This window comes from Oncorhynchus gorbuscha, linkage group LG04, assembly GCF_021184085.1.
Source record: "Oncorhynchus gorbuscha isolate QuinsamMale2020 ecotype Even-year linkage group LG04, OgorEven_v1.0, whole genome shotgun sequence".
Classification (NCBI taxonomy): domain Eukaryota; kingdom Metazoa; phylum Chordata; class Actinopteri; order Salmoniformes; family Salmonidae; genus Oncorhynchus; species Oncorhynchus gorbuscha.
In genome coordinates, this window is record NC_060176.1 from 29,679,001 (window position 1) to 29,705,418 (window position 26,418).

At 43.5% G+C, this 26,418-nt stretch overlaps 1 protein-coding gene across 3 annotated transcripts in view; it reads left to right on the forward strand.

Moving 5' to 3' along the window:
* The window catches only part of LOC124033947 (USP6 N-terminal-like protein), a 29,286-nt gene that overhangs the window by 1,489 nt on the left and 1,379 nt on the right, over positions 1 to 26,418 (forward strand). The window contains exons 2-14 of one of the 3 annotated variants that reach the window (XM_046346478.1): positions 9,420 to 9,493; positions 10,069 to 10,150; positions 15,140 to 15,225; positions 15,306 to 15,345; positions 16,024 to 16,104; positions 16,329 to 16,436; positions 19,176 to 19,285; positions 21,685 to 21,733; positions 21,939 to 22,059; positions 22,328 to 22,422; positions 22,849 to 22,914; positions 25,411 to 25,510; positions 25,994 to 26,146. In XM_046346478.1, coding sequence (XP_046202434.1) covers positions 9,486 to 9,493; positions 10,069 to 10,150; positions 15,140 to 15,225; positions 15,306 to 15,345; positions 16,024 to 16,104; positions 16,329 to 16,436; positions 19,176 to 19,285; positions 21,685 to 21,733; positions 21,939 to 22,059; positions 22,328 to 22,422; positions 22,849 to 22,914; positions 25,411 to 25,510; positions 25,994 to 26,146 — 1,099 coding nt within the window. In that variant the 5' untranslated portion in view covers positions 9,420 to 9,485. Of the gene's footprint in view, positions 1 to 9,419; positions 9,494 to 10,068; positions 10,151 to 10,420; positions 10,804 to 15,139; positions 15,226 to 15,305; positions 15,346 to 16,023; positions 16,105 to 16,328; positions 16,437 to 19,175; positions 19,286 to 21,684; positions 21,734 to 21,938; positions 22,060 to 22,327; positions 22,423 to 22,848; positions 22,915 to 25,410; positions 25,511 to 25,993; positions 26,147 to 26,418 lie in introns of those variants that run through there. The other 2 variants (XM_046346479.1, XM_046346480.1) reach the window with 2 other exon arrangements.

Consider the following 26,418-nt stretch of genomic DNA (forward strand, 5'->3'; position numbering starts at 1 on the left):
CCCCATGCTATTCGTTTCCCTCTGCTGGTCTTGTTTGGTTCTATCCCTCTCTCTCCCCCTCCCTCTCTCACTCTCTCGCTCTCTCTTCTCTCTGTCGTTCCGTTCCTGCTCCCAGCTGTTCCTATTCCCCTAATCATCATTTAGTCTTCCCACACCTGTTCCCGATCCTTTCCCCTGATTAGAGTCCCTATTTATTCCTTTGTGATCCGTTCCTGTGCCGTCGGTTCCTTGTATTGTATTCACCATGCTGTGATTGCGTTTCGCCCTGTCCTGTCGTGTTTTTTGCCGTGATTGTGTATCACCCTGTCCTGTCGTGTTTTGTGCCTTCATCAGACGCTGCGTGTGAGCAGGTGTCTCAGTCGACTACGGCCTGCGCCAACCCGGCGACCTGCAGTCTGTGGCCGCTTCTCCAGTTGTTTTCCCCTCTACAAATCTAGAGGATTTCAGTTATTCCGTTTTGAACATTAATAAACTCTGTTTCTGTTAAGTCGCGTTTGGGTCCTCTTTCACCTGCATGACAGAAGGAACCGACCAAGGAATGGACCCAGCGACTTCAGACGCTCGTTACACTGCCGTCGAGATCCAAGGAGCCATGCTCGGCAGACACGAGCAGGAATTGTCTGCTGCTCGCCAGGCCGTGGAAAACCTGGCTGCTCAGGTTTCCGACCTCTCTGGACAGTTCCAGAGTCTACGTCTCGTGCCACCTGTTACTTCCTGGCCTGCCGAGCCTCCAGAACCTAGGGTTAATAACCCACCTTGCTACTCCGGGCAGCCCACTGAATGCCGCTCCTTTCTCACGCAGTGTGAGATTGTGTTCTCTCTCCAACCCAACACATACTCTAGAGAGAGAGCTCGGGTTGCTTACGTCATTTCACTCCTTACTGGCCGGGCTCGAGAATGGGGCACAGCTATCTGGGAGGCAAGGGCTGTTTGCTCTAACGATTTCCAGAACTTTAAAGAGGAGATGATTCGGGTTTTTGACCGTTCAGTTTTTGGTGAGGAGGCTTCTAGGGCCCTGGCTTCCTTATGCCAAGGTGAACGGTCCATAACGGATTATTCCATTGAGTTTCGCACTCTTGCTGCCTCTAGTGAGTGGAACGAGCCGGCGCTGCTCGCTCGTTTTCTGGAGGGACTCCACGCTGTGGTTAAGGATGAGATTCTCTCCCGGGAGGTTCCTTCAGATGTGGACTCTTTGATTGCTCTCGCCATCCGCATAGAACGACGGGTAGATCTTCGTCACCGGGCTCGTGGAAGAGAGCTCGCATCAACGGTGTTTCCCTGCTCCGTATCGCAACCATCTCCCCCCTCTGGCTTTGAGACTGAGCCCATGCAGCTGGGAGGGATTCGCATCTCGAATAAGGAGAGGGAACGGAGGATCACCAACCGCCTGTGCCTCTATTGTGGAGTTGCTGGACATTTTGTTAATTCATGTCCAGTAAAAGCCAGAGCTCATCTGTAAGCGGAGGGCTACAGGTGAGCGCAACTACTCAAGTCTCTCCATCAAAGTCCTGTACTACTTTGTCGGTCCACCTACGCTGGACCGGTTCGGGCGCTACATGTAGTGCCTTGATAGACTCTGGGGCTGAGGGTTGTTTCATGGACGAAGCATGGGTTCGGAAACATGACATTCCTTTCAGAGAGTTAGATAAGCCTACGCCCATGTTCGCCTTAGATGGTAGTCATCTTCCCAGTATCAGATTTGAGACACTACCCTTAACCCTCACAGTATCTGGTAACCACAGTGAGACTATTTCTTTTTGATTTTCCGTTCACCGTTTACACCTGTTGTTTTGGGTCATCCCTGGCTAGTATGTCATAATCCTTCTATTAATTGGTCTAGTAATTCTATCCTATCCTGGAACGTTTCTTGTCATGTGAAGTGTTTAATGTCTGCCATCCCTCCCGTTTCTTCTGTCCCTACTTCTCAGGAGGAACCTGGCGATTTGACAGGAGTGCCGGAGGAATATCATGATCTGCGCACGGTCTTCAGTCGGTCCCGAGCCAACTCCCTTCCTCCTCACCGGTCGTATGATTGTAGTATTGATCTCCTTCCGGGGACCACTCCTCCTCGAGGTAGACTATACTCTCTGTCGGCTCCCGAACGTAAGGCTCTCGAGGATTATTTGTCTGTGTCTCTTGACGCCGGTACCATAGTGCCTTCTTCCTCTCCGGCCGGGGCGGGGTTCTTTTTTGTTAAGAAGAAGGACGGTACTCTGCGCCCCTGCGTGGATTATCGAGGGCTGAATGACATAACGGTTAAGAATCGTTATCCGCTTCCCCTTATGTCATCAGCCTTCGAGATTCTGCAGGGAGCCAGGTGCTTTACTAAGTTGGACCTTCGTAACGCTTACCATCTCGTGCGCATCAGAGAGGGGGACGAGTGGAAAACGGCGTTTAATACTCCGTTAGGGCATTTTGAGTACCGGGTTCTGCCGTTCGGTCTCGCCAATGCGCCAGCTGTTTTTCAGGCATTAGTTAATGATGTTCTGAGAGACATGCTGAACATTTTTGTTTTTGTCTATCTTGACGATATCCTGATTTTTTCTCCGTCACTCGAGATTCATGTTCAGCACGTTCGACGTGTTCTACAGCGCCTTTTAGAGAATTGTCTCTACGTAAAGGCTGAGAAGTGCTCTTTTCATGTCTCCTCCGTTACTTTTCTCGGTTCCGTTATTTCCGCTGAAGGCATTCAGATGGATTCCGCTAAGGTCCAAGCTGTCAGTGATTGGCCCGTTCCAAGGTCACGTGTCGAGTTGCAGCGCTTTTTAGGTTTCGCTAATTTCTATCGGCGTTTCATTCGTAATTTCGGTCAAGTTGCTGCCCCTCTCACAGCTCTTACTTCTGTCAAGACGTGTTTTAAGTGGTCCGGTTCCGCCCAGGGAGCTTTTGATCTTCTAGAGGAACGTTTTACGTCCGCTCCTATCCTCGTTGCTCCTGACGTCACTGGACAGTTCATTGTCGAGGTTGACGCTTCGGAGGTGGGCGTGGGAGCCATTCTATCCCAGCGCTTCCAGTCTGACGATAGGGTTCATCCTTGCGCTTGTTTTTCTCGTCGCCTGTCGCCATCTGAGCGCAGCTATGATGTGGGTGGCCGTGAGCTGCTCGCCATCCGCTTGGCCCTAGGCGAATGGCGACGGTGGTTGGAGGGGGCGACCGTTCCTTTTGTCGTTTGGACGGACCATGGGAGCCTTGAGTACATCCGTTCTGCCAAACGACTTGGTGCCCGTCAAGCTCGCTGGGCGTTGTTTTTCGCTCGTTTCGAGTTTGTGATTTCTTGCCGTCCGGGTGGCAAGAGCACCAAGCCTGATGCCTTGTCCCGTCTGTTTGGTTCTTCTGTGGCTTCTGCTGGTCCCGAGGGGATTCTTCCTTATGGGCGTGTTGTCGGGTTAACAGTCTGGGGAATTGAAAGACAGGTTAAGCAAGCACTCACGCACACTGCGTCGCCGCGCGCTTGTCCTAGTAACCTCCTTTTCGTTCCTGTTTCCACTCGTCTGGCTGTTCTTCAGTGGGCTCACTCTGCCAAGTTAGCGGGTCATCCCGGTGTTCGAGGCACTCTTGCGTCTATTCGCCAGCGCTTTTGGTGGCCGACTCAGGAGCGTGACACGCGCCGTTTCGTGGCTGCCTGTTCGGACTGCGCGCAGACTAAGTCGGGTAACTCTCCTCCTGCCGGTCGTCTCAGACCGCTCCCCATTCCTTCTCGACCATGGTCTCACATTGCCTTAGACTTCATTACCGGTCTGCCTTTGTCTGCGGGGAAGACTGTGATTCTGACGGTTGTCGATAGGTTCTCTAAGGCGGCACATTTCATTCCCCTCGCTAAACTTCCTTCCGCTAAGGAGACGGCACAAATCATTATTGAGAATGTATTCAGAATTCATGGCCTCCCGTTAGACGCCGTTTCAGACAGAGGTCCGCAATTCACGTCACAGTTTTGGAGGGAGTTCTGTCGTTTGATTGGTGCGTCCGTCAGTCTCTCTTCCGGGTTTCATCCCCAGTCTAACGGTCAAGCAGAGAGGGCCAATCAGACGATTGGTCGCATACTACGCAGCCTTTCTTTCAGAAACCCTGCGTCTTGGGCAGAACAGCTCCCCTGGGCAGAATACGCTCACAATTCGCTTCCTTCGTCTGCTACCGGGTTATCTCCGTTTCAGAGTAGTCTGGGTTACCAGCCTCCTCTGTTCTCATCCCAGCTTGCCGAGTCCAGCGTTCCCTCCGCTCAAGCGTTTGTCCAACGTTGTGAGCGCACCTGGAGGAGGGTGAGGTCTGCACTTTGCCGTTACAGGGCACAGACGGTGAGAGCCGCCAATAAACGCAGGATTAAGAGTCCAAGGTATTGTTGCGGCCAGAGAGTGTGGCTTTCCACTCGCAACCTTCCTCTTACGACAGCTTCTCGTAAGTTGACTCCGCGGTTCATTGGTCCGTTCCGTGTCTCCCAGGTCGTCAATCCTGTCGCTGTGCGACTGCTTCTTCCGCGACATCTTCGTCGCGTCCATCCTGTCTTCCATGTCTCCTGTGTTAAGCCCTTTCTTCGCACCCCCGTTCGTCTTCCCTCCCCCCTCCCGTCCTTGTCGAGAGCGCACCTATTTACAAGGTACATAAAATTATGGACATGCGTTCTCGGGGACGGGGTCACCAATACCTAGTGGATTGGGAGGGTTACGGTCCTGAGGAGAGGAGTTGGGTTCCGTCTCGGGACGTGCTGGACCGTTCGCTCATCGATGATTTCCTCCGTTGCCGCCAGGATTCCTCCTCGAGTGCGCCAGGAGGCGCTCGGTGAGTGGGGGGGTACTGTCATGTTTGTCATTTATTGTCATGTCTTGTCCCTGTGCTCCCCATGCTATTCGTTTCCCTCTGCTGGTCTTGTTTGGTTCTATCCCTCTCTCTCCCCTCCCTCTCTCACTCTCTCGCTCTCTCTTCTCTCTGTCGTTCCGTTCCTGCTCCCAGCTGTTCCTATTCCCCTAATCATCATTTAGTCTTCCCACACCTGTTCCCGATCCTTTCCCCTGATTAGAGTCCCTATTTATTCCTTTGTGATCCGTTCCTGTGCCGTCGGTTCCTTGTATTGTATTCACCATGCTGTGATTGCGTTTCGCCCTGTCCTGTCGTGTTTTTTGCCGTGATTGTGTATCACCCTGTCCTGTCGTGTTTTGTGCCTTCATCAGACGCTGCGTGTGAGCAGGTGTCTCAGTCGACTACGGCCTGCGCCAACCCGAAGCGACCTGCAGTCTGTGGCCGCTTCTCCAGTTGTTTTCCCCTCTACAAATCTAGAGGATTTCAGTTATTCCGTTTTGAACATTAATAAACTCTGTTTCTGTTAAGTCGCGTTTGGGTCCTCTTTCACCTGCATGACACAGTCCTGTCTGGTAAGTTAAAGCATCCATGCAGTCGTTGTAATTGTATTTTCAAATCATCACTTTATGTCTAATAACACTGTGTGTGTGTTTTATATTTATGAAAATAACTCCAAAATATATTTTTTTTATACTTTATTTCCCTGAGCTTTCTTTTGGTCTTGAAATGGTCAGTCTGATCCTGTGGGCGTTTAGGAAGCAAATGTGAAGATATTTACATACACAGCCCTGATTGGTTGATAGGATGTTCTAGAGCTCACTCCTTACCCAGATGAACAGTCATTGGTGTATTATAATCAGATCACATTGTGATGTCATGATGTGGTCCAAAAGTTCCATCCCACCTGAACAGACAGAAATTCCAGGCATTTAAAAAAAAAAAAAAGAAGCTCTTACACAAAAAGGACAATATTATAATGTTCACAATTTCAGTGTTATTTCAACCTCATGGAAATATATAAAAGGAAAATCACGTTTTTAACTGCACTGCCCCTTTAAGTTGGCTACTCCGGTCCTGTGTGTGTGTGTGTGTGTGTGTGTGTGTGTGTGTGTGTGTGTGTGTGTGTGTGTGTGTGTGTGTGTGTGTGTGTGTGTGTGTGTGTGTGTGTGTGTGTGTGTGTGTGTGTGTGTGTGTGTGTGTGTGTGTGTGTGTGTGTGTGTGTGTGAAACTGATTGAAACAATTGTGATCCTCAGGTTAGACCACGGTTAGCTCAATCGGATGTTTTAGGGCCAAGCTGGAACAAAAGCCTCCCAATACTATTACTACTTCTATTAATACTAATACTGTCTAGTACTCTGTTCTAGCTGCATGTGCCTGACTGCCTGTGCCTGACTGCCTGTGCTTGACTGCCTGCGCTTGACTGCCTGTCAAAATTAATACCTTAAACAGTACAGTTATCATTTATTAGACTTGTGCCATCATGCCCATGTTGCATGTAGTTGTAAACAATATTGTGGAAACATCTCCACTCAGTGGTTGAAAGCAGAGGTCGACCGATTATGATTTTTTTCAACTCCGATACCAATACCGATTATTGGAGGACCAAAAAAAAAAGCCGATACCGATTAATAATATTTGTAATAATGACAATTACAACAATACTGAATGAACATTTATTTTAACTTAATATAAAACATCAATAAAATCAATTTAGCCTCAAATAAATGATGAAACACGTTCAATTTGGTTTAAATAATGCAAAAACAAAGTGTTGGAGAAGAAAGTAAAAGAGCAATATGTGCCATGTAAAAAAGCTAACGTTTAAGTTCCTTGCTCAGAACATGAGAACATATGAATATGGTGGTTCCTTTTAACATGAGTCTTCAATATTCCCAGGTAAGACGTTTTAGGTTGTAGTTATTATAGGAATTATAGGACTTTTTCTCTCTATACCATTTGTATTTCATATACCTTTGACTATTGGATGTGCTTATAGGCACTTTAGTATTGCCAGTGTAACAGTATAGCTTTTATCCCTCTCCTCGCCTCTACCTGGGCTCGAACCAGGAACACATCGACAACAGCCACCCGCAAAGCAGTGTTACCCATGCAGAGCAAGGGGAACAACTACCCCAAGTCTCAGAGCGAGTGACGTTTGAAACGCTATTAGCGCACACCCCGCTAACTAGCTAGCCATTTCACATTGGTTCCACCAACCTAATCTCGGGAGTTGATAGGCTTGAAGCCATAAACAGCGTAATGCTTGAAGCACAGCGAAGAGCTGCTGGCAAAACACACAAAAGTGCTTTTTGAATGAATGCTTACGAGCCTGCTGCTGCCTACCACCGCTCAGTCAGACTGCTCTATCAAATCGTAGACTTAATTATAACATAATAATACACAGAAATACGAGCCTAAGGTCATTAATATGGTCAAATCCAGAAATTATAATAAACATTTATTCTTTCAGTGAAATACGGAACTGTTCCGTATTTTATCTAACAGGTGGCATCCCTAAGTCTAAATATTGCTGTTACATTGCACAACCTTTAATGTTATGTCATAATTATGTAAAATTCTGCCAAATTAGTTCGCAACTAGCCAGGCAGCCCAAACTGTTGCATATACCCTGACTCTGCGTGCAATGAATGCAAGAGAAGTGACACAATTTCACCTGGTTAATATTGCCTGCTAGCCTTTCTTTGAGCTAAATTTGCAGGTTTAAAAATATATCTTTCTGTGTATTGATTTTAAGAAAGGCATTGATGTTTATGGTTAGGTACACGTTGGAGCAACGACAGTCCTTTTTCGCGAATGCTCACCGCATCGATTATATGCAACGCAGGACACGCTAGATAAACTAGTAATAATGTGTAGTTATAACTAGTGATTACGATTGATTGATTGTCTTTTATAAGATAAGTTTAATGCTAGCTAGCAACTTACCGTGGCTTCTTACTGCATTCGCGTAACAGACAGGCTCCTCGTGAGGCAGGTGGTTTAGAGCGTTGGACTGGTTAACCGTAAGGTTGCAAGATTGAATCCCTGAGCTGACAAGGTAAAAATCTGTCGTTCTGCCCCTGAACAAGGTAGTTAACCCACTGTTCCTAGGCCGTCATTGAAAATAAGAATGTGTTCTCAACTGACTTGCCTCGTTAAATAAAGTTATAAAAAAAATAATTAAAAAATCGGCAAAATCGGTGTCCAAAAATACCAATTTCTGATTGTTATGAAAACTTGAAATCGACCCTAATTAATCGGCCATTCCGATTCATCGGTCGGCCTCTAGTTGAAAGCCAGTCACACAACTTCATTTAAGAGATACCAGAGTGATGGAATTACATTTCCTGTGTTCCGAAGCTGCCTTTGCAATCAAGTTGGAAAATAACAACCATTGGTTGTGTCATCCTGCCCCCAAAGATAGTGATAAGATCCAGATGTTGGACGTGTCCTGCTGTGGTCCAGATTATGACTGATCTGGAACCAGGACACTGGTAATGATGCAGCCCATGGAAAGTGTGGATTAACTGGGATTAGGCCCATCCCGCTGTTTTGTTTTGGAGAGTACACTATAAACATTCTTGTGCTGTCGGGATCCCACTGATAAGGTCTGTTCATATGATGGATTGAGGGAGAAACCTGTGCTTGCTGGGGTGTAGCACCACAGAGGCATAGACATACATATGCCACACTCTGTCATGTGTGGAAAGGTCAACTCAGTGAGGTCAGAATGCTTTGTAACCGGTTGGAGGGCCGTGAAATCAATATTCACCTCTCAGTCAAACGCATACTGCTGTAGGCCTACACTGGCTATCCATCTTCTCAAACAGGCCCACACAACGTACATCTGGGGGCCCTTGAAATGATTGCCCTCATACTTTTTGGATGATTGGCATTACCTAATTACATTGTGCAGAGAAGTGTGTGTGTGTTTGTGTGTGTGTGTTTGAGTGCGTGTGTGAGGTAGATTCCTGTGTAGGAGGGTGCAGAGAGAGCGGGGAAGGGAGGAGGAGGAAGATGGGGGTTAGCGGGTACTGTCAGCCAAACACTGGCAGGACTCTTGGATCCCAGGGGGCTTATATTACTGATCCACAGAACAGACAGACACACACACTGACATCCCCTTCACACACTGCCAACATATTATACATCCACATTGCTCTCTGCTTCTCAAACCTGTGTTCTGTTTAGCTTTCACACGTTAAAATCTGCAGTTTTTACTCTGGTTTTATTATCTTACTCAATAGACACACACAGTGGCCCACCAGGTTTTAAACTATGCCACCACTAAGGGCATGTGAAGTGCATTCAGCCGTAGTGTGACACTGTGTCAACACTTAGCTGAGGAGTGGACACATGCTGGTCAGAGCTCTGTAGTGGAGCCGGTTACAGGCTTATGATCAACAATAGTGAATTAACCAACTGAATGGACAAAAACAATATCACCTTCTCTTTAAACGGACATCGGCCATGCTTTTACATTTGTTTTTATCACCGACGTCTATCCAGTAGCCATTTAGGCCGACGTAAAATTAAGAGCATGTCTTTTGCCAACACATTTGGCCACAACCGTGCAAGCCAAAGCGTCTCTGATTTGACATGGTTTGTTCTTTATTTGCCTTTTCAGGTATTGACATGAAGAAAGACATTGAGACATTTATAGCAGAGGAACGCGCTGACATCATCTTGAAATATGATACGGTGGGTGGCGTTCATCAAATACAGCATTCAGAGGCTTTCAGGATGCTGTAAACTGTTTGATTAGTTATTTCTCGTTTACCGACGACCAAAGTGACCCAAGCGACCTGTCCAACAAAGGCTTCTACAGTTGGAGAACTCCTAGATGAGGTTTGAAAGTTCATAGACATCAGTTCAGTTCTAACTTAGTTCCAGTAACAGTCATATTAGTTACAGAGCATAGCATAGCATGGCAATAGTGCTGTTTAGCTCCAGGCCTGCATTGATGTATCCATAAATAAGTTAGTCTAAGACCGGTCTACTTATGTAGGTTGACTGCACCACCTCCATCACCTTCCATAAACAAGGAAATAGATCAACCACACCAGTCAAAACCAAACAGCAAAGGTCTTGTTATGTCCACACATAAGCAAGTGCATTTTCTAATGCACATCCTTGGTGATCAGATGTTGATTCACTTGGCCTGAGTTTGCACTTCAAACAACATGCATTCCATTTTCAGAACATGTCATGGAGTTATCCCGTCTGACTGTACCACATGTCCTCTCTGCCTGTGTGTTGTCCATCTGTTCACACAGGAGGAAGAGTTCACACTTGTTTGAGCGTGTCGCTAAAAAGCACGACCGTCGCTCTAAGAGGGATAAGAAAGAGAAACCGAGTGTGAGTGTGTGTGTGTGTGTGTGTGTGTGTGTGTGTGTGTGTGTGTGTGTGTGTGTGTGTGTGTGTGTGTGTGTGTGTGTGTGTGTGTGTGTGTGTGTGTGTGTGTGTGTGTGTGTGTGTGTGTGTGTGTGTGTGTGTGTGTGTGTGTGTGTTGCTAAGCATTGTCTGTGTGGTTTTATGAAGAAGCCTAATAGCATGCTTGTGGTTTGTTGTGTAACAGGAAATTATTATATAATACGATGTTGAGGAGATTTAGACATAATGGTCACAGCTGCCAGGAAAACACAATCATACTGTAAGAGTATGTTGTTAATTCTATAAAACCTGGAGAAGTGTACATTCTAAAATGAAAGGTTTTGCAGTCTATTTAGTACAAACTAGAGGACGTGAACTTCAAGCGACCCAATTGCCCTAGCAATATCTATCTGACAGTGTTCCGTCTTCAAATTGGGGTCAGCAGACACGCTGACACTGGAAAGAGCAAGAGGGAGGGAGAGCGAGAGAGAGAACTACAGTGAATGAGACGGTTTACTCTCGAAATAGCAAGAGAGAGTGAGTAGGAATGAGACAGAGTTGAATTTAGCTCACAGGCAACGAGACATGAGAACATACTGTTTCTACAACAGGAAAATAATCCTGCAGCAACAACAAACGTGAGTTATAATTTTTATTGTAATTAATGGACCTTTTTGTAGAGTTTGATACACTTTTTGTAAGGGGAAATTAAGTGTGATAGTTCGAAGTTGAAATGACAAACTTTACAAGCCTTTTTGAACCCTAAATACACTACAACGTAAAACATTTGCTGCATTGCAGGAAAGTAATCCTGCAATTGGGTGATCATATTACGATCCTACATCTGTAGAGGGGACCATGTCTGGCCTTAGCAACACCTGTGACAACGGCCATAGCTAGACCATAGCAATAGATTACACCATGGTCTCTCTAAGCTACTGAACCAGAAATCAGGTGATTTCTGTCTGCCTGTAGAATACTACCGTCTATGGGGTGTTTGACTTTGAACAGAAGAACAGAAGAAGCACACACGGTCTCAGACCTCAGGTGGTGACAGAACGGACACCAATGTTTTTAGCACAATTCACCGTGGGTGTTCTGTTTAATGTGATGTGCAGATGGCTTAGTCAGTGTGCCATTTCTGTTTCTGTTTGGCAAAGACAACAACTTGGCTGCCCTTTGATGTCGTCAACAAGGTTATGACTTATTATACAATGGGTGGGTCTAATCCTGAATGCTTATTGGTTAAAACTGCTTTCCAGCCGGTGTCTATTTCACGAGTTAAATCTTTGACGTTAAAATGCCTATTTACTCGGTTCCGTCTGACTGCGAAATCCACTGTCTCATTAGCCCAGCCATCTCCACTATAACAAGCATCTAGGCATTATCTCTTTTAGACTGACACTTAGTTTTCAACAGTGCAGATTTGTATAAACGCCATTTTGCTACAACTTTGTAAGTATGCTTGGGTTCATTGTCTGGGTCTTTCAGCATGAAAATGATCCCAAACACACCGCCCGGGCAACGAACGAGTGGCTTCGTAAAAAGCATTTCAAGGTCCTGGAGTGGTCTAGCCAATCTCCAGATCTCAACCCCATAGAAAATCTTTGGAGGGAGTTGAAAGTCCGTGTTGCCCAGCAACAGCCCCAAAGCATCACTGCTCTAGAGGAGACCTGCATGGAGGAATGGGCCAAAATACCAGCAACAGTGTATGAAAACCTTGTGAAGACTTACAGAAAACGTTTGACCTCTGTCATTGTCAACAAAGGGTATATAACAAAGTATTGTTATTGACCAAATACTTATTTTCCACCACAATTTGCAAATGAATTCATTAAAAATCCTACCATGTGATTTTCTGGATTTTTTTCTCATTTTGTCTGTCATAGTTGAAGTCTACCTGTGATGAAAATTACAGGCCTCTCTCATCTTTTTAAGTGGGAGAACTTGCACAATTGGTGGCTGACTAAATACCTTTTTATCATTAAAGTAGTTGGCAATATCAATTGGTTTTGTGATGAATTAGTAATCTGATTCAATGAATGATGGAGTTGTTGGCCTTTTTGCCCAAAATTTTATTTAAGGTGCTCCAAACCTTTTTACTATCATTATTTATTTAATTATCACTTTGCTTCATAGTATAGTTTCTTCTTCTTTTTATTCAGTTTAGTGATTAATTTCTCAATTTTCAGTACATTTGCCAATCGGTTGTGCTGCCAGCCATATTTGCCATACATTTTGCCTCATCCCTTTCAACCTTTCAAGACATTTCACAAATTAACTTTTAACAAGGTCCACTTGTTAATTGAAATGCATTCCAGGTGACTACCTCATGAAGCTGGTTGAGAGAATGCCAAGAGTGTGCAAAGCTGTCATCAAGGCAAAGGGTGGCTACTTTGAAGAATCTAAAATATAAAATATATTTAGATTTCCTTAATACTTTTTTTTGTTACTACATGATTCCGTATGTGTTATTTAATAGTTTTGATGTCTTCATTATTATTCTACAAAGTAGAAAATAGTAAAAATAAAGAAAAACCCTTGAATGAGTAGGTGTGTCCTAAATTTTGACTCTGTATGTTAAGGTGAGCTATTTTTAGCATTTTAGCATTGGGATAGCTTATCAGAAGTAGACATTATATTTGAGCCAATAGTGTAGGTTGATCCGCACACAGTCGACTACCTACTTGGGCACAACGCCTCAGTGCTAACAGTATAACTCTGGTTCATAGCGACATGATTACTGTATACAATATCTCTAGGATCAACAGAGGCATTCAGGGCAGGGTGGCATAAAGTAAGTTACTTGCATTGTGTCTGGCAACTCCCCTGGGATAATGTACATTTGCTGCAACATTTTGACAACTCGCCGACACAATCGTAGGGATTAATCGAGCTGGTATTGGGTCATTTATAAGTCATTGTCTCAATTCAGCCTTGAAATGTGTGCAGAGTCCAAGAGCCAAGATGATTTGGATAGACTCCGTCATTCCTGTAGAGAATGATCTGTTTCCAGAAAGTGTCAAAGTTATTTTTAAAAGTGATTCGAACAGAGCTACTGCAATCTTTTAGCCAAGTGTGTAATGCCAGTAGCCTGTTGAAACTTTCACACCCGCGGCCCAACGATGGTACAGGACCTGAAATAATTGGCCATTTTTTGGAATCTTTCAGTGCTAGAATCAGTTCTTTAAAATCCATTTTCAGAAATTCCGATCTCGCCCTCCTGATATCGTTTGACCCCCACATGGACTACGACAGCATCAGCTCACGGCATCTGTCGTAGAACGGTCAGAAGCAGCCTTGTAATGTCCTGTACTTGTGCTCCAGGATAGCACAGGGATTTTGCCCTGGGAACCAAGGTGTAAGTCCGTTCATTCTTTCGCCTCGAGTGGTTTCACAAACCCCTCGAGGACGGAAGGGTGGTGGGGCCCGATGGACCCGAGCCAGTTGTAGTATCCATCGTGGATGATGAATAGGCCAGAGTACCTCCGGATCCGATCTCGAACCACAATCATTTACATTACATTACATTACATTTAAGTCATTTAGCAGACGCTCTTATCCAGAGCGACTTACAAATTGGTGCATTCACCTTATGACATCCAGTGGGACAGTCACTTAACAATAGTGCATCTAAAACTTAGGGGGGGGTGGGGAAGATCGTGCCGGAACCCTCTAGATCCAGGGCATTAAAGCTGTTTCTGGTCTGTGTCCGGTCCGGGCTTAATATCTCCAATGAGGCTCCCGTTACCAGAGGACGCTGTTTTCGACTTCCATGGCGAGTGACGTATCTCCATGGCTGGTTGGCAATATTGAGAACAGGAACATCACCCAAGTCACCCAGGAGCATCCTACTAGCGCCATTCTCCAGGGAAGGGGGATACCTCTTCATGTGAGGGATCCCGGCAGAATACCGGCCAGTCGGCTGTGGAGAGCCGACACGGCAACAACACGTTCATCAGGTCAGAGCGGCGTCCTGCTACTGGGGTAAAGAGTGAAAAACTAAGCGGGTGTGGATTCCCCAGTAGCTTGTATAGATTCGACACTTTTTTGCCAAGAGTAGTCACTTTGCTCTTGTAGTCCTCTACAAGCAAACAGTTGGTACATTGAAAGTCTGGGTGGTCCACATTGTCCCTTAACAAAGCAGCCGACTGGCCGTTTTTCTGATTGTGTTGTTGATTGCAGAAAGAGTCAGGTATCCACCAGGCCACGGACATAGGTATGCTTGGAGGAATATTGGAAAGTCCATGCAGGTTCTCTGACCATGTGTCTCTCTCTCGCTCTCTCCCCCTCTCTCTCGTTCTCCCCCCCCCTCTCTCGCTTTCCACACATTCCTTCTCATCTCCCTTTCACTGTTTAATTATATCAATCTCCCCCGTTCCTCTCTTTGCTTTCTCTCCCCAAATGACTTCCACTAGGATCTATTTTTTAGCCCTCTCACTTTCTCACACTCGACACCATTTGCAGTGTGGGCATCATCGCTGAGACCGTTCATCTGTGATGGCATGGTTTGGTTTCTGTAGGCTGTATGTATCGACCCTCTCTCTCTTTGCCCGCAACCTGCTTTCTGATAGCTTTCTATGCTTTCTAATAGTTGGCCACATCTATGTAGTCCATTGACTCGTCCTGAAAGAAAATTGTCCTCTGCCCCTTGGGCGATATCTGCGCCACGGTGTACATAAGGCAATGAGATTTCCTTTTATATTGGCCACGATTTAACACAGCATAGATAGACACAATGCATCCATTTGTGTCGTCTTTGAGACAGGCACAGCGATGTGATGCGTTTGTACTAAAATCAAGTGTATTGTTCTCTAGAGAACAGCGTGTGTTGTGTTTTTCCCAATGGCTCAAATTCAAAGGCCCTAATGCCTGACTTGATTGAACCATTTTAAAGCGACAGGCCAACGTACTGCACGTTTTACCTGGGCTGTGTGCCGTTTCTGATGTGTCTGTGTCTGTGTGTTATTCCAGGGCAGACAGGAGGGGGTGGAGATTGACCCCTGGGAGGATGCAGATTACAGTATTTACAGAGTCACTGACCGTTTCGGGTTTCTGCAGTAAGTCAAACTGGGTTTCTGTGTACAGTATTGTACTCACTACGTGAATCTTACTGTTGTTGTCCATTCTTTTTCCACAGTGACGAGGATCTGCCAGCCCCTAGTGCACACGAGGAGAAGGTAAGAAGTGAAATGCAATATATGCATCAAAAGAGTCAAGAGACACACACGACAGTTTCCGTTAAGTGGTGTACAGAATCTACTAACTAACCTTTCAAGTGTGACCTCCAACATATAGAGGTGTAATGTTCCAGGTGCAGCTGGAGTGTGCGTTTCCGTGGAAATATGTCAATGCTTAGTGCGTGCTCGATGTGTAGGTATTAGCCAATCCATGACCTTCCGCTAACTTAGTGAAACTCTGTAGCAGGGCCACATGCCCCAGGCATCCATCTAAGGTGAAGCCGATCCTTAGGCATCTCACACACTTCTGGAATGGGAGCTCTGCTTCCTCACTCCTTAGAACCGGTCATGTGGCCGTGATTGATTCAATTAATACCACATTTAACCTTGGGCAGAACTTGATACGCTCTCCTCAATGTTACATGTCAATACAGTACAAACCAACACATGCCAGTCATGGCAGTGGGGGCAGGACACCAGGTTCTCACGTCAAGTGATCTTTTATATGATCCCACAAAGAGAGTTCATTTGGTTGTAGTTTTAGAAGAAACATTGTAAATACTCTGTTCTGTACTGTACTATACTGTATGTGTAAATGCGTCTTGTTAATGGGTCTTCATTTTGCATACATAACATTTTGCCTAGTTTCAAATGTATTTTCGGGTTTTGCCCTGACAGAAAAAGAACCTGGAAATTGAAAGGGTAGAAAAATGGCTGAAGATGGTGAAAAAATGGGATAAATACTGGAACAGTGACAGGGTGAGAATAACTCTCTCGCTCTCTCTCTCGCTCTCTCTCGCTCTCTCTCTCTCGCTTACACAGACACACACCACACCCTTCACTTGTGTTTATAAATGTTTATATTAGTCTTAAATGCTCATTGAACATTTACACTTCTGCCTCAACTCCTGCCATTTTGTTTTTCCCCATTCTCCCCCTGTCTAACCCCTGTCTCTCCTGTGTCTACCCTGCTCTCCTCTCAGATGGTAAAGCGTGTGTATAAGGGTCTCCCCCTGCAGCTGAGAGGCCAGGCCTGGGCCCTGATGCTGGATGTGGAGAAGTTGAAGAATGAGAACGAGGGGAAGTATGAGGTAAAAGAGTACCCAGTTTCTAACACGGCACGCGCACACACACATGCACTGTTGATTCATCAAGCATCTACTCTAAACAGTGCATAGGTGTACCCAGCATTTATCCAACACACAGGGATTTGATACCATGCTCCAACCAGCACAATGCAGTCTAAAGCCAGTGGTCACTCAGGACCACTAAACCATGAAATCTCTGCTGTTATGATTTGAAGGTGACTGTGATGTCCTTGTGCAAGGCTCTGCTATCAGAAACCAGGATCACGGCATGGTTAGAGTCAATGAAAAACAACCTATTCAACAATACTGAATACCCTGAATACCCGGCCAGAGATAAATACCCTGTGATTTGTATGGTAATGGTAATATGATACAGTAATGTCCCTGTCTTCCCCCTACATTTGTACAAAGTGGGATTCAAATTGATTTAGTTTTTTTTTAATTGTCAACAATCTACACAAAATTATCTGTAATGTCAAAGTAGTAATGGAACATAAAACACTAATATATTTTAAATTAGATAAGTATTCAATACATGTTAGAATCACCTTTGGCAGCGATTAGAGCTGTGAGTCTTTCTGGGCAAGCCTCTGTACAATTTTCTTCAAGCTCTGTCAGGTTTGTTGTTGACCATTGGTGTTCAGCTATTTTTATGTCTTGCCATAGATTTGTCTGCCAGTGTCTGTTGAAAAGCACACTGAACCAGGTTTTCCTCTAAGGCTTTGCCTGTGCTTAGCTCTATTCTGTTTATTTTTATCCAAAACAGAAAAATCCCTAGTCCTTTCCAATGACAAGCATACCCATAACATGATGCAGCCACCACCGTGCTTGAAAATATGAAGTGGAACTCAGTGATGTGTTGTGTTGGATTGGCCCCAAACATACAGTAGTTCTTAAAATATATATATATATTTCACTTTTATTTAACCAGGTAGGCCACTTGAGGACAAGTTCTCATTTACAACTGCAACCTGACCAAGATAAAGCAAAGCAGTGTGACAAAAACAACAGAACAGAGTTACACATGGGATAAATAAACGTACAGTCAATAACACAATGACACAATGCAGGACAGAGGAATAGAAATTCTTACACTATTGTTCTAAATTCAATCACCTTTATCCTCATCATTCAGTGAATTGAAATTCAATTTTGAAGTCGTGCACAATTATCAGTTCCTATTTGGTTTATGTCGCCCATTCATTGTCAGTTAGAGACACATTAGCGCCGTGGCACCCAAAAAGCGTAATCGGTGCTCTAACTCCCACTTGCTGTGGTCTGGAGCAATGAAGCAGTGACGCAGGGTAACGTACTAAACCACAAATTACCTTTAAGTCCCGGAGCATAATCTCAAAACCTTTAGTTAAGCAACCACTTTAATGCTTTGTATTCAGGACAAAAACTAAATTTCTTTGCCATATTCTTTGCAGTATTACTTTAGTTCCTTATTGCAAACAGAATGCATGTTTTGGTATGTTTTTATTCTGTACAGGCTTCCTTCTTTTCACTCTGTCATTTAGGTTGGTATTGTGCAGTAACTACAATGTTGGTTATCTATCCTCAGTTTTCTTCTATCATAGCCATTTAACTCTGTAACTGGTTTAAAACCACTATTGGCCCCATGGTGAAATCCCTGAGCGGTTTCCTTCCTCTCTGTCAACTAAGTTAAAATGGACGCCTGTATCTTTGTAGTGACTGGGTGTATTGATACACCATACTGTACATAGTGTAATTAATCATTTCAACATGCTCAAAGGGATATTCAATGTCTGCTTCTTTTTGTTTTACCCATCTACCAGTAGGTCACTTTCTTTGCGAGGCATTGGAAAACATCCCTGGTGTTTGTGGTTGAATCTGTGTTTGACTAATATCAAAGGTGGGGTTAGTCATGAAAACAATCATGTTAAACACAATTATTGCATACAGAGTTAGTCCATGCATCTTGTTATCTGATTTTTAAGCACATTTTTACTCCCGAAGTAATTTAGGCTTCACAAAGGGGTTGAATACTTATTGACTCAAGACATATTCAGCTTTTTAAAATATTTTTTAATACATTTCTAAAATCATAATTCTACTTTGACATTATGGGGTATTGTGTGCAGATCAGTGACACAAAATAAAACTGTAATCCCCTTTAACTTCAGGCTGTAACACAGCAGAATGTGCAAAAAGTCAAGGGGTGTGAATACTTTCTGAAGGCACTAAGACATACAGTACGTGAACATACGTGTGTTCTGATCTTCCCCCACATATTGCAGCCAGAAGCCAGAGTGCTGAACACAAAATATTGTCATGTTATACACCAAGACCATTTCATGTTTATAGCACCATTACTTTTCACAACTACCCCAACTCCCACCCACCCGTCGCTACATTCAGCAATATTAATAATAGTGACATTGTTTTTGATTGTTTTGTTGGTTGCGGCTCCAAAAAGAGAGAGGATGATGTTACTGTATGTGAGCTGAAAACAGGCAGATGGTGTTGACATGGAGTTACAAAGATCACACACACATCACACAATAACAGAGGTTTACTGACAGGGGATTATGGCTTTTGATATTAAGTCAATATAAAAAGATGTTGCCTAAATACTACAGAATCTATGATTTTGAAAAAAGATATATATTCTAGATTTTTTTTTAGTGTACTGTTGCCGTTCATTTCTTTCTAATAAGCTTTTGAAGTGTGCAAGGGATTTAGAAAATGTATATATTGTTTTAATTACATTTTTTTCAGAGGATGAAGGAACAGGCCAGAATGTTCTCCCAGGAAATCAAACAGATCGATCTGGACGTGAACAGGACGTTTAGAAACCACATCATGTTCATGGATCGATTCGGATTCAAGTAAGTCAGCAGACGTATATTCCACGGTAAGGGCGGGTGTTCGTGTATGTCTTAGTGCTGATCTAGGATCAGATCCCCCAGTCCATTATATATTAGAGTGGCTGCGGTTTTGGATTTTCTGGAACCCGTGTTGCTATTGGTAGGTAGATGTTTACGTAGCTGCTGCCTGCTCTGCTGCCTGCTGTGCTGCCTGCTCTGCTGCCTGTTCTGCTGCCTGCTCTGCTGCCTTCGTACCTCCGCTGCTGCTTCCCCTCATTTACATGGAGGGTGAAACTTCATGTTGTACACAAAATACATGATCGACACGTTCGTAAAAACTGTGTTGTCTGTTGTAACAGTATTACAAACATAAGCACAACACAAAAGCAGTATTTCATGTTATTAGGCAAGTACACCACGTGGCCAAAAGTATGTGGACACCTGCTCGTCGAACATCTCATTCCGAAAGCATGGGCATTTATATGGAGTTGGTCACCCCGTTGCTGCTATAACAGCCTTCACTCTTCTGGGAAGGCTTTCCACTCAGCCACAAAAGCATTATTTGGCACTATGCATTGGGGCGGGTAGCGTTCTTTATCCGTTGGACTGCCAGATGGTGAAACGTGATTCTTCACTCCAGAGAACGCATTTCCACTGCTCCAGAGTCCAATGGTGGCGAGCTTTACACCACTCCAGCCAACGCTTGGCATTGCGCATGGTGATCTTAGGCTTGTGTGCGGATGCTCGGCCATGGAAACCCATTTCATGAAGCTCCCGATGAACAGTTGTTATGCTGACATTGCTTCCAGGGGCAATTTGGAACTCAGTTGTCAGTGCTGCAACCGAGGACAGACTATTTTTACGCGCTATGCTTTTCAGCACTCGGCAGTCCCATTCTGTGAGCTTGTGTAGCCTAACACTTCACAGCTGAGCCGTTGTTGCTCCTAGAAATTTCCACTTTACAATAACAGCACTTCTAGTTGAGCGGGGCAGCTCCAGCAGGGCAGAAATGTGATGAACTGACTTGTTGGACAGGTGGCATGCTGTGACGGTGCCACGTTGAAAGTCACTGAGTTCATCTGTTAGGTCATTCTACTGTCACTGTTTGTCTATGGAGATTGCATGGCTGTGTGTTCGATTTTATACACCTGTCCACAACGGATGTGGCTGAAAAAGCCGAATCCACTAATTTGAAGGGGTGTCCACATACTTTTGATACACAATGTGTATATATAACACAAGCAAGACAGGCAGTCAAAACAGCGATTATTTTCTCATCATTTGCAAACATTGGCTAGTTTTTTTCCATCAACTCTCACTACGATTAGTAGGCAGTCTAAAGCAGTAGTTAAGTCTGCTAAATGGCATATATTATTTATATTATTAAATTAATGTTGAAAGTTACATTTATATTACTAAATCTTGATTTGTGTAACCCCCCCCCCCCCCCCCAATTCGATGTGGTCAAAACTTCACCTTGTGTAATAAAGTAAACTTTTTTTGTTTTGTATTATTTAGCTAAATAATACGAAACACGAAAGGGATTAATAGTCTCAATTGCTTTACTGACGATAATGCAATATTAAACTAAATCAGATGTTCAGATCTACAAATGTTTGACATTTAACATGAGTTACAAAGGGTACTCGTTGAAAGTCCAGCATAGATGAACAGCCGACATGTTGATGATGCAATTTACTTTCAAAGGTCAAAGGTAATGCAGTTGCATGGGAGTGCACAGTGCTTCTCAAATGTAAAATGTATGCGTTCTCCACACTCTTGTCCTAATAAGAACGTACTCAAGAGAATGCCCTTGGAGTATGCATATCGAGAAACACCCACAGACACGCAGTCTAATTAGCAAGTTATTTTTTCATCATCATTCCGAACAAATAAAATAAAATGTTATTTGTCACGTGCTTTGCAAACAACAGGTGTAGACTAACAGTGAAATGCTTAATTACAGGCCCTTCCCAACAATGTAGAGAGAAAGATATTTTTTTATAGAAATACATTTTAACACAAGGAATAAATACACAACTTATTAGTAAAAAGACAGCTACAAAAAAAATATAGATGAAAATTGTCTTGGTAAATAGTAAGGTCTGCAGAGATATTTTAAACTCAGGTGAGCAAAAACTCAGGACCTCCTTAACATTAGAGATCGTGCACCAGCTGTTGTTAACAAAGAGACACACCCTCCCCCCTCATCTTTTCAGTTAATTGATTTCAATCACAAAGTTCATCTGCCTTTACTGTGGTGCAGGAAAACTCTCAGCAACAAAAGAGTGATCAAATTCAGATCCTACACATGTATAGTATAATAAGGTATGAAGTGAATGTTGCCTGAACCATGGCAATTACCCCTCTAAGTCTCTGAATGACTGACCTCTCTCTCTCTCCTCTCTGTGTCTACACAGACAGCAGTCTTTATTTCATGTCCTGTGTGCCTATTCAGTCTACAACACGGTGAGTTTGTGTTAGTCTTCCCTCAGTCATAAATAATGTAAATATTTACATGTTTGCATCAGGATTCAGCCCAATGTTCAGCAATGAACTGCTTTGTAACACTAAAACTAGTGGCAACTGAGCTGTCTCTAACTTTATGGAGACACAATCAGGACAAATGTAGCCTGGTGATCAATGTGACATAGTTTGACCTCTGACCCTATAGGAGGTGAGCTACTGCCAGGGCATGAGCCAGGTCGCCGCCTTGCTGCTGATGTACATGAACGAGGAAGACGCCTTCTGGGCCCTGTCACAGCTACTGACCAATCAGAAGCATGCCATGCACGGTGAGCTGACCAATAAGATATCCCATAAACATTGATTCAACCGAACAGATATGTCATGCATTGTGGTCCGACCAATCAATAATAGGAATCAGCTACATTACCAGTGGAATAATATATGAATATGTAATACAATCTTAATAAAGACATGGAATTACAGTTATTGACCAGTAAGTACATTCTGTTATGGAGTTCTAGCCACAAGAGTTATCTGTGTGTTTACACAAGGTAATGAAGCAGTCTAACCATACACTCTCCGTCTCCCTCTAAGGTTTCTTCATTCCTGGGTTTCCCAAACTGCAGCGCTTCCAGGCGCACCACGATCAGATTCTCTCCAAACTCATCCCCAAGCTGAAGAAACATCTGGTTAGATCACTGTTTTTTAAATATTTTTGTAATTTTTTAAAACCATCCATCACCCCCCCCTTCAGGGAACACATATCTTGTTTGTTTTTTACAGCTTTTCTGCTACATATGCTGTACATACATTGTACATACACATTTTTCATACACATTTGACATAGATCATTGTTTAGGTTGCCTTCACACACACAACCACATACATGCATACACACACGCACATACACACACGCACATACATACATGTGCACACACACATTTCATAATAGTGAGGTTATTACAATATTTGCATATAGTTACATTGAAATGTGTGTTACTGTGTAGAACTGTTCATCTTTCTTTCTACCCTTCCCTCTCTTTCTCCCTCTTTTTTTCTCTTTCCATCCCATCTCTCTTTTTTCTCTCTCTCCCTCCATCCCTCTGTCTCTCTAGGACAGGGAACAGATGTCCTGTGGGATCTACAGCACTAAATGGTTCCTGCAGTGTTTCATTGACAGGGTGAGAGAAAGTGTGTTTTAAAGGACCGGTGCCATTTTTAGCTGATTTAAATCATTATTCATTTTTATTGACCCGTGACAAACAAGAACTTCTCTCCTTAAAGGTACAATCTGGGATCTGGGGTTGCTGACCAACGATTGCCATATGTGACCGACCACCTTGATTCTGTCTTATGTAGCAAAATTTGCAATTGTGTTTTTTACATTGGATAAAAGCAGAGACTCAGAGCTACAAAATGGTTTATCATACACTACATTTGAGGAACAATGGGAAAGTAATTTGGTTTGAAAGTTTTTTTTACTTGTAACCTCACTTTTGAGAAAATGTCCTTTGAATGTTTTGGTACCTGCTGGAGAGCTCTTCTTTGTCTACACCCATTCAGCATCATTCACACCCTCTTAAACTTTAGCCCCCACCAAAACTCTGACCATTTTACTCACCCTAATTAGGCTGTTTTCATGTTATCCAGAGCGTTGGTGACCGTAGCTGTGCTGCTGGCAACTGTTGAATTACGTTTTTTTGCCGACATTTACTGACCCCGGCTATATTCAACGGGTGTTGAGCGTACGTAAATTCATCAGTTATTCTGCGCTCTGCTACACTCAGACGCGAGGGCTCGGAAATCAGAAGTAGATGGCCAGACTGAATTTACGAACACACCCGAAATGGTTACTTGCATAGAGGAATCTTTTGTTAAGACATGTAGCTACTCATGCCGTTATTACACTGCATGAATCTGCAGGTAGCTAAACAACAGTTGTCGCAGTGACATTCTATTGAAATGGATACTTACATAGTGGAGTCTTTTGTTAAGACAAGTAGCTAGCTAAATAGTGAACCATAATTCCAACTCATGACATTTCTAACCTGCATAAATCTGAAGGTAGCTAGCCAACGTCTATCAACATTTGTCGGACTGACATTCTTTTGAAATGGATACTTGCATAGTGGAGTCTTTTGTTAAGACATGTAACTACCATGCATGACATTGTTAAGACCTGTAGCTAGCTAAACAATTAACCATAATCACATCTCATGACGTTATTACCCTGCATGAATCTGCCAGTAGCTAACCAACAGTTGTCGCAGTGGCATTCTATTGAAATGGATACTTGCATAGAGAAGTCTTTTGTTAAGACATGTCGCTAGCTAGCTAGCTAAACAATGAACCATAATCCCAACTCATCACGTTACTACCCTGCATGAATCTGCAGGTAGCTAACCAATATCTGAGAATGTAGCTAGCTAGACTATCTTACCCATATACATCATTCATGGATGGGACACGTCTCCTGTCAGATGCCATTGTTACCCTTAGTTTGAAGATGTAATACGAAGACAGATGTTTTTCTCCATCTCCTTAGCTATCATACTCAAATTCCACTTATTTCAAAACTCGGTCCTCCAGAAAGTGGAGAGCAACACTTATGCAGTTTTACTACGTGATACATAAAAACAAAAGTTGCGTTAGACAGGATTACTTAGACATACTGACCAGCTCAAATAGACAGAAGCGTACTCTATGGCAGACCAATCCAAACTCATCTCTCGGTATATCCAGCCCACTCATTATCTCAGCCAATCATGGCTAGCGGGAAGGTTGCTCGCTTTTTCTGTGGCTAAACCAACTGGGCTCGTATTTTTTTAAAATGTGTATTCTTATTTACAGATGGAATACAAGTTTGTTATTAAGGCACATAAAAGTTCACAGGATTGAGAAGGCATTTCTGCAACAAACAAAAAAACGCTTTTCGATTTTTTTTTTAAAGTGACCCGCGACATACCCCTAGTTTCCTGAAACGTGTCACATATTGTAACTTTTAGCAGAGGAGAAAGTAGTCAAAGAATTGATGCTCCGAGTCTCATATTCAACTGACAATAATAACTTAAAATAGCAGAATTGCAATTGTATTCATGGATGTTCATTCATTTCACAACTCTATGCAGGATGAACTTATAAGGGAAAACTTATTTCAGCATCTATTAGCGTTGTTAACTATGTATAAAGGAAACATAACATAAGCATAATCACGAGGATTAATAACTACTCTGTGTGTACTCGACTCTGTTCATACACACAATCCTGTGGCTTTGGTGGTTTGGAGAGAGACATGCTGCTGTCAGCGCTTCTCAGTACCGCTGGGGCCCACCACAGAGATGGGGCTGTGTTTTAGGCGGGGAGCCACCAAGCCCCCCTCACTACCAATGGACTGGAGGCAGGGTGAAGGGAGGGAGAGAAAGAGTCAGATGAAGACAAACAAAGAATTTGCCTAGTAATCAATGATTATGTCATGGATCGATAATTGTAATTTGGGGGACGATAAGCCTACGCTTAACGATAGCAAAACAATCTTATTAGTGTACAGTATGTGAAGTCATGACTTGTGATATTGTGGTCTTTTTGGACACCACTGATTTTAAGAACACTTTTACCACTTTGTGAATGGGAAATCATTTTTCTTGGAAGTCAGAGATCTTTTTTCCTTCTCCTCATAGACCCCGTTCACCCTGACTCTACGCTTGTGGGACATCTACATTCTGGAAGGAGAGAAACTTCTTACTGCCATGTCCTACACAATCCTTAGAATATTTAAGAGTAAGGAGTGCATCTACCTTTGACAAGTAGCCTTTTAGCTACTTTAGCCTATTAGCTACTCATTACGTAACCTTTTGCTAATACAATATTGCTCTCAGCTATGCATATTTGACTCCTGTCCTGTGTGTTGTCTGTGTTAGAGCAGTTCAAATAGATTTGTATTAGTCACATGTGCCGAATATGGATAAAAGTAACAAGTAATTAAAGAGGAGCTGTAAAAATAACAATATATACAGGGGGTGCCGGTACAGAGTCAATGTGCGGGGGCACCGGTCAGTTGAGGGAGTATGTACATGTAGGTAGAGTTAATTAAAGTGACTATGCACAGATGACAACAGAGAGTGGCAGTGGTGTGTGGGGGGGGGGGGGGGTGCAACGTGATGTGAGTAGTGTGGGTAGCCATTTGACTAGATGTTCACCATTTGGTTAATACTGTCAATGATGTTGACTTCTTTCCTGTTTGCTGTATCTGTGTGTCAACAGAACGTCTCCTGAAGATGAATCTGGAGGACCTGAGAGAGTTTCTTCAGGAGAAGATCGCCCTGTCTTTCCTCAATAGCGATGATATCATCATCGATCAGCTGCAGGCCTCCATGACGGAACTACGCAAGATGAAGCTGGACCTTCCACCCCCAGGTAACACACTGCTTAGCTGATTTATGTACTGTTTGACAAGGATAAGTCTGTAGAAAATGCAGAGACCTAACCTCTCATGAGGGCTTTTCAATGAGCTCCCCCTTGTGGAGAGACATTAGGTCATATAATGACCATTTGATACTGGTTAGGTCGTTATGGGGTATTTTTGAAAGAGGATACCCATAATTACAATTTAATATTTAAGCATAAAACAGGTAAACACCTACTTAACAACTGAAACAGAACTGTAAAGCAAAGCATAGTTCCAATAT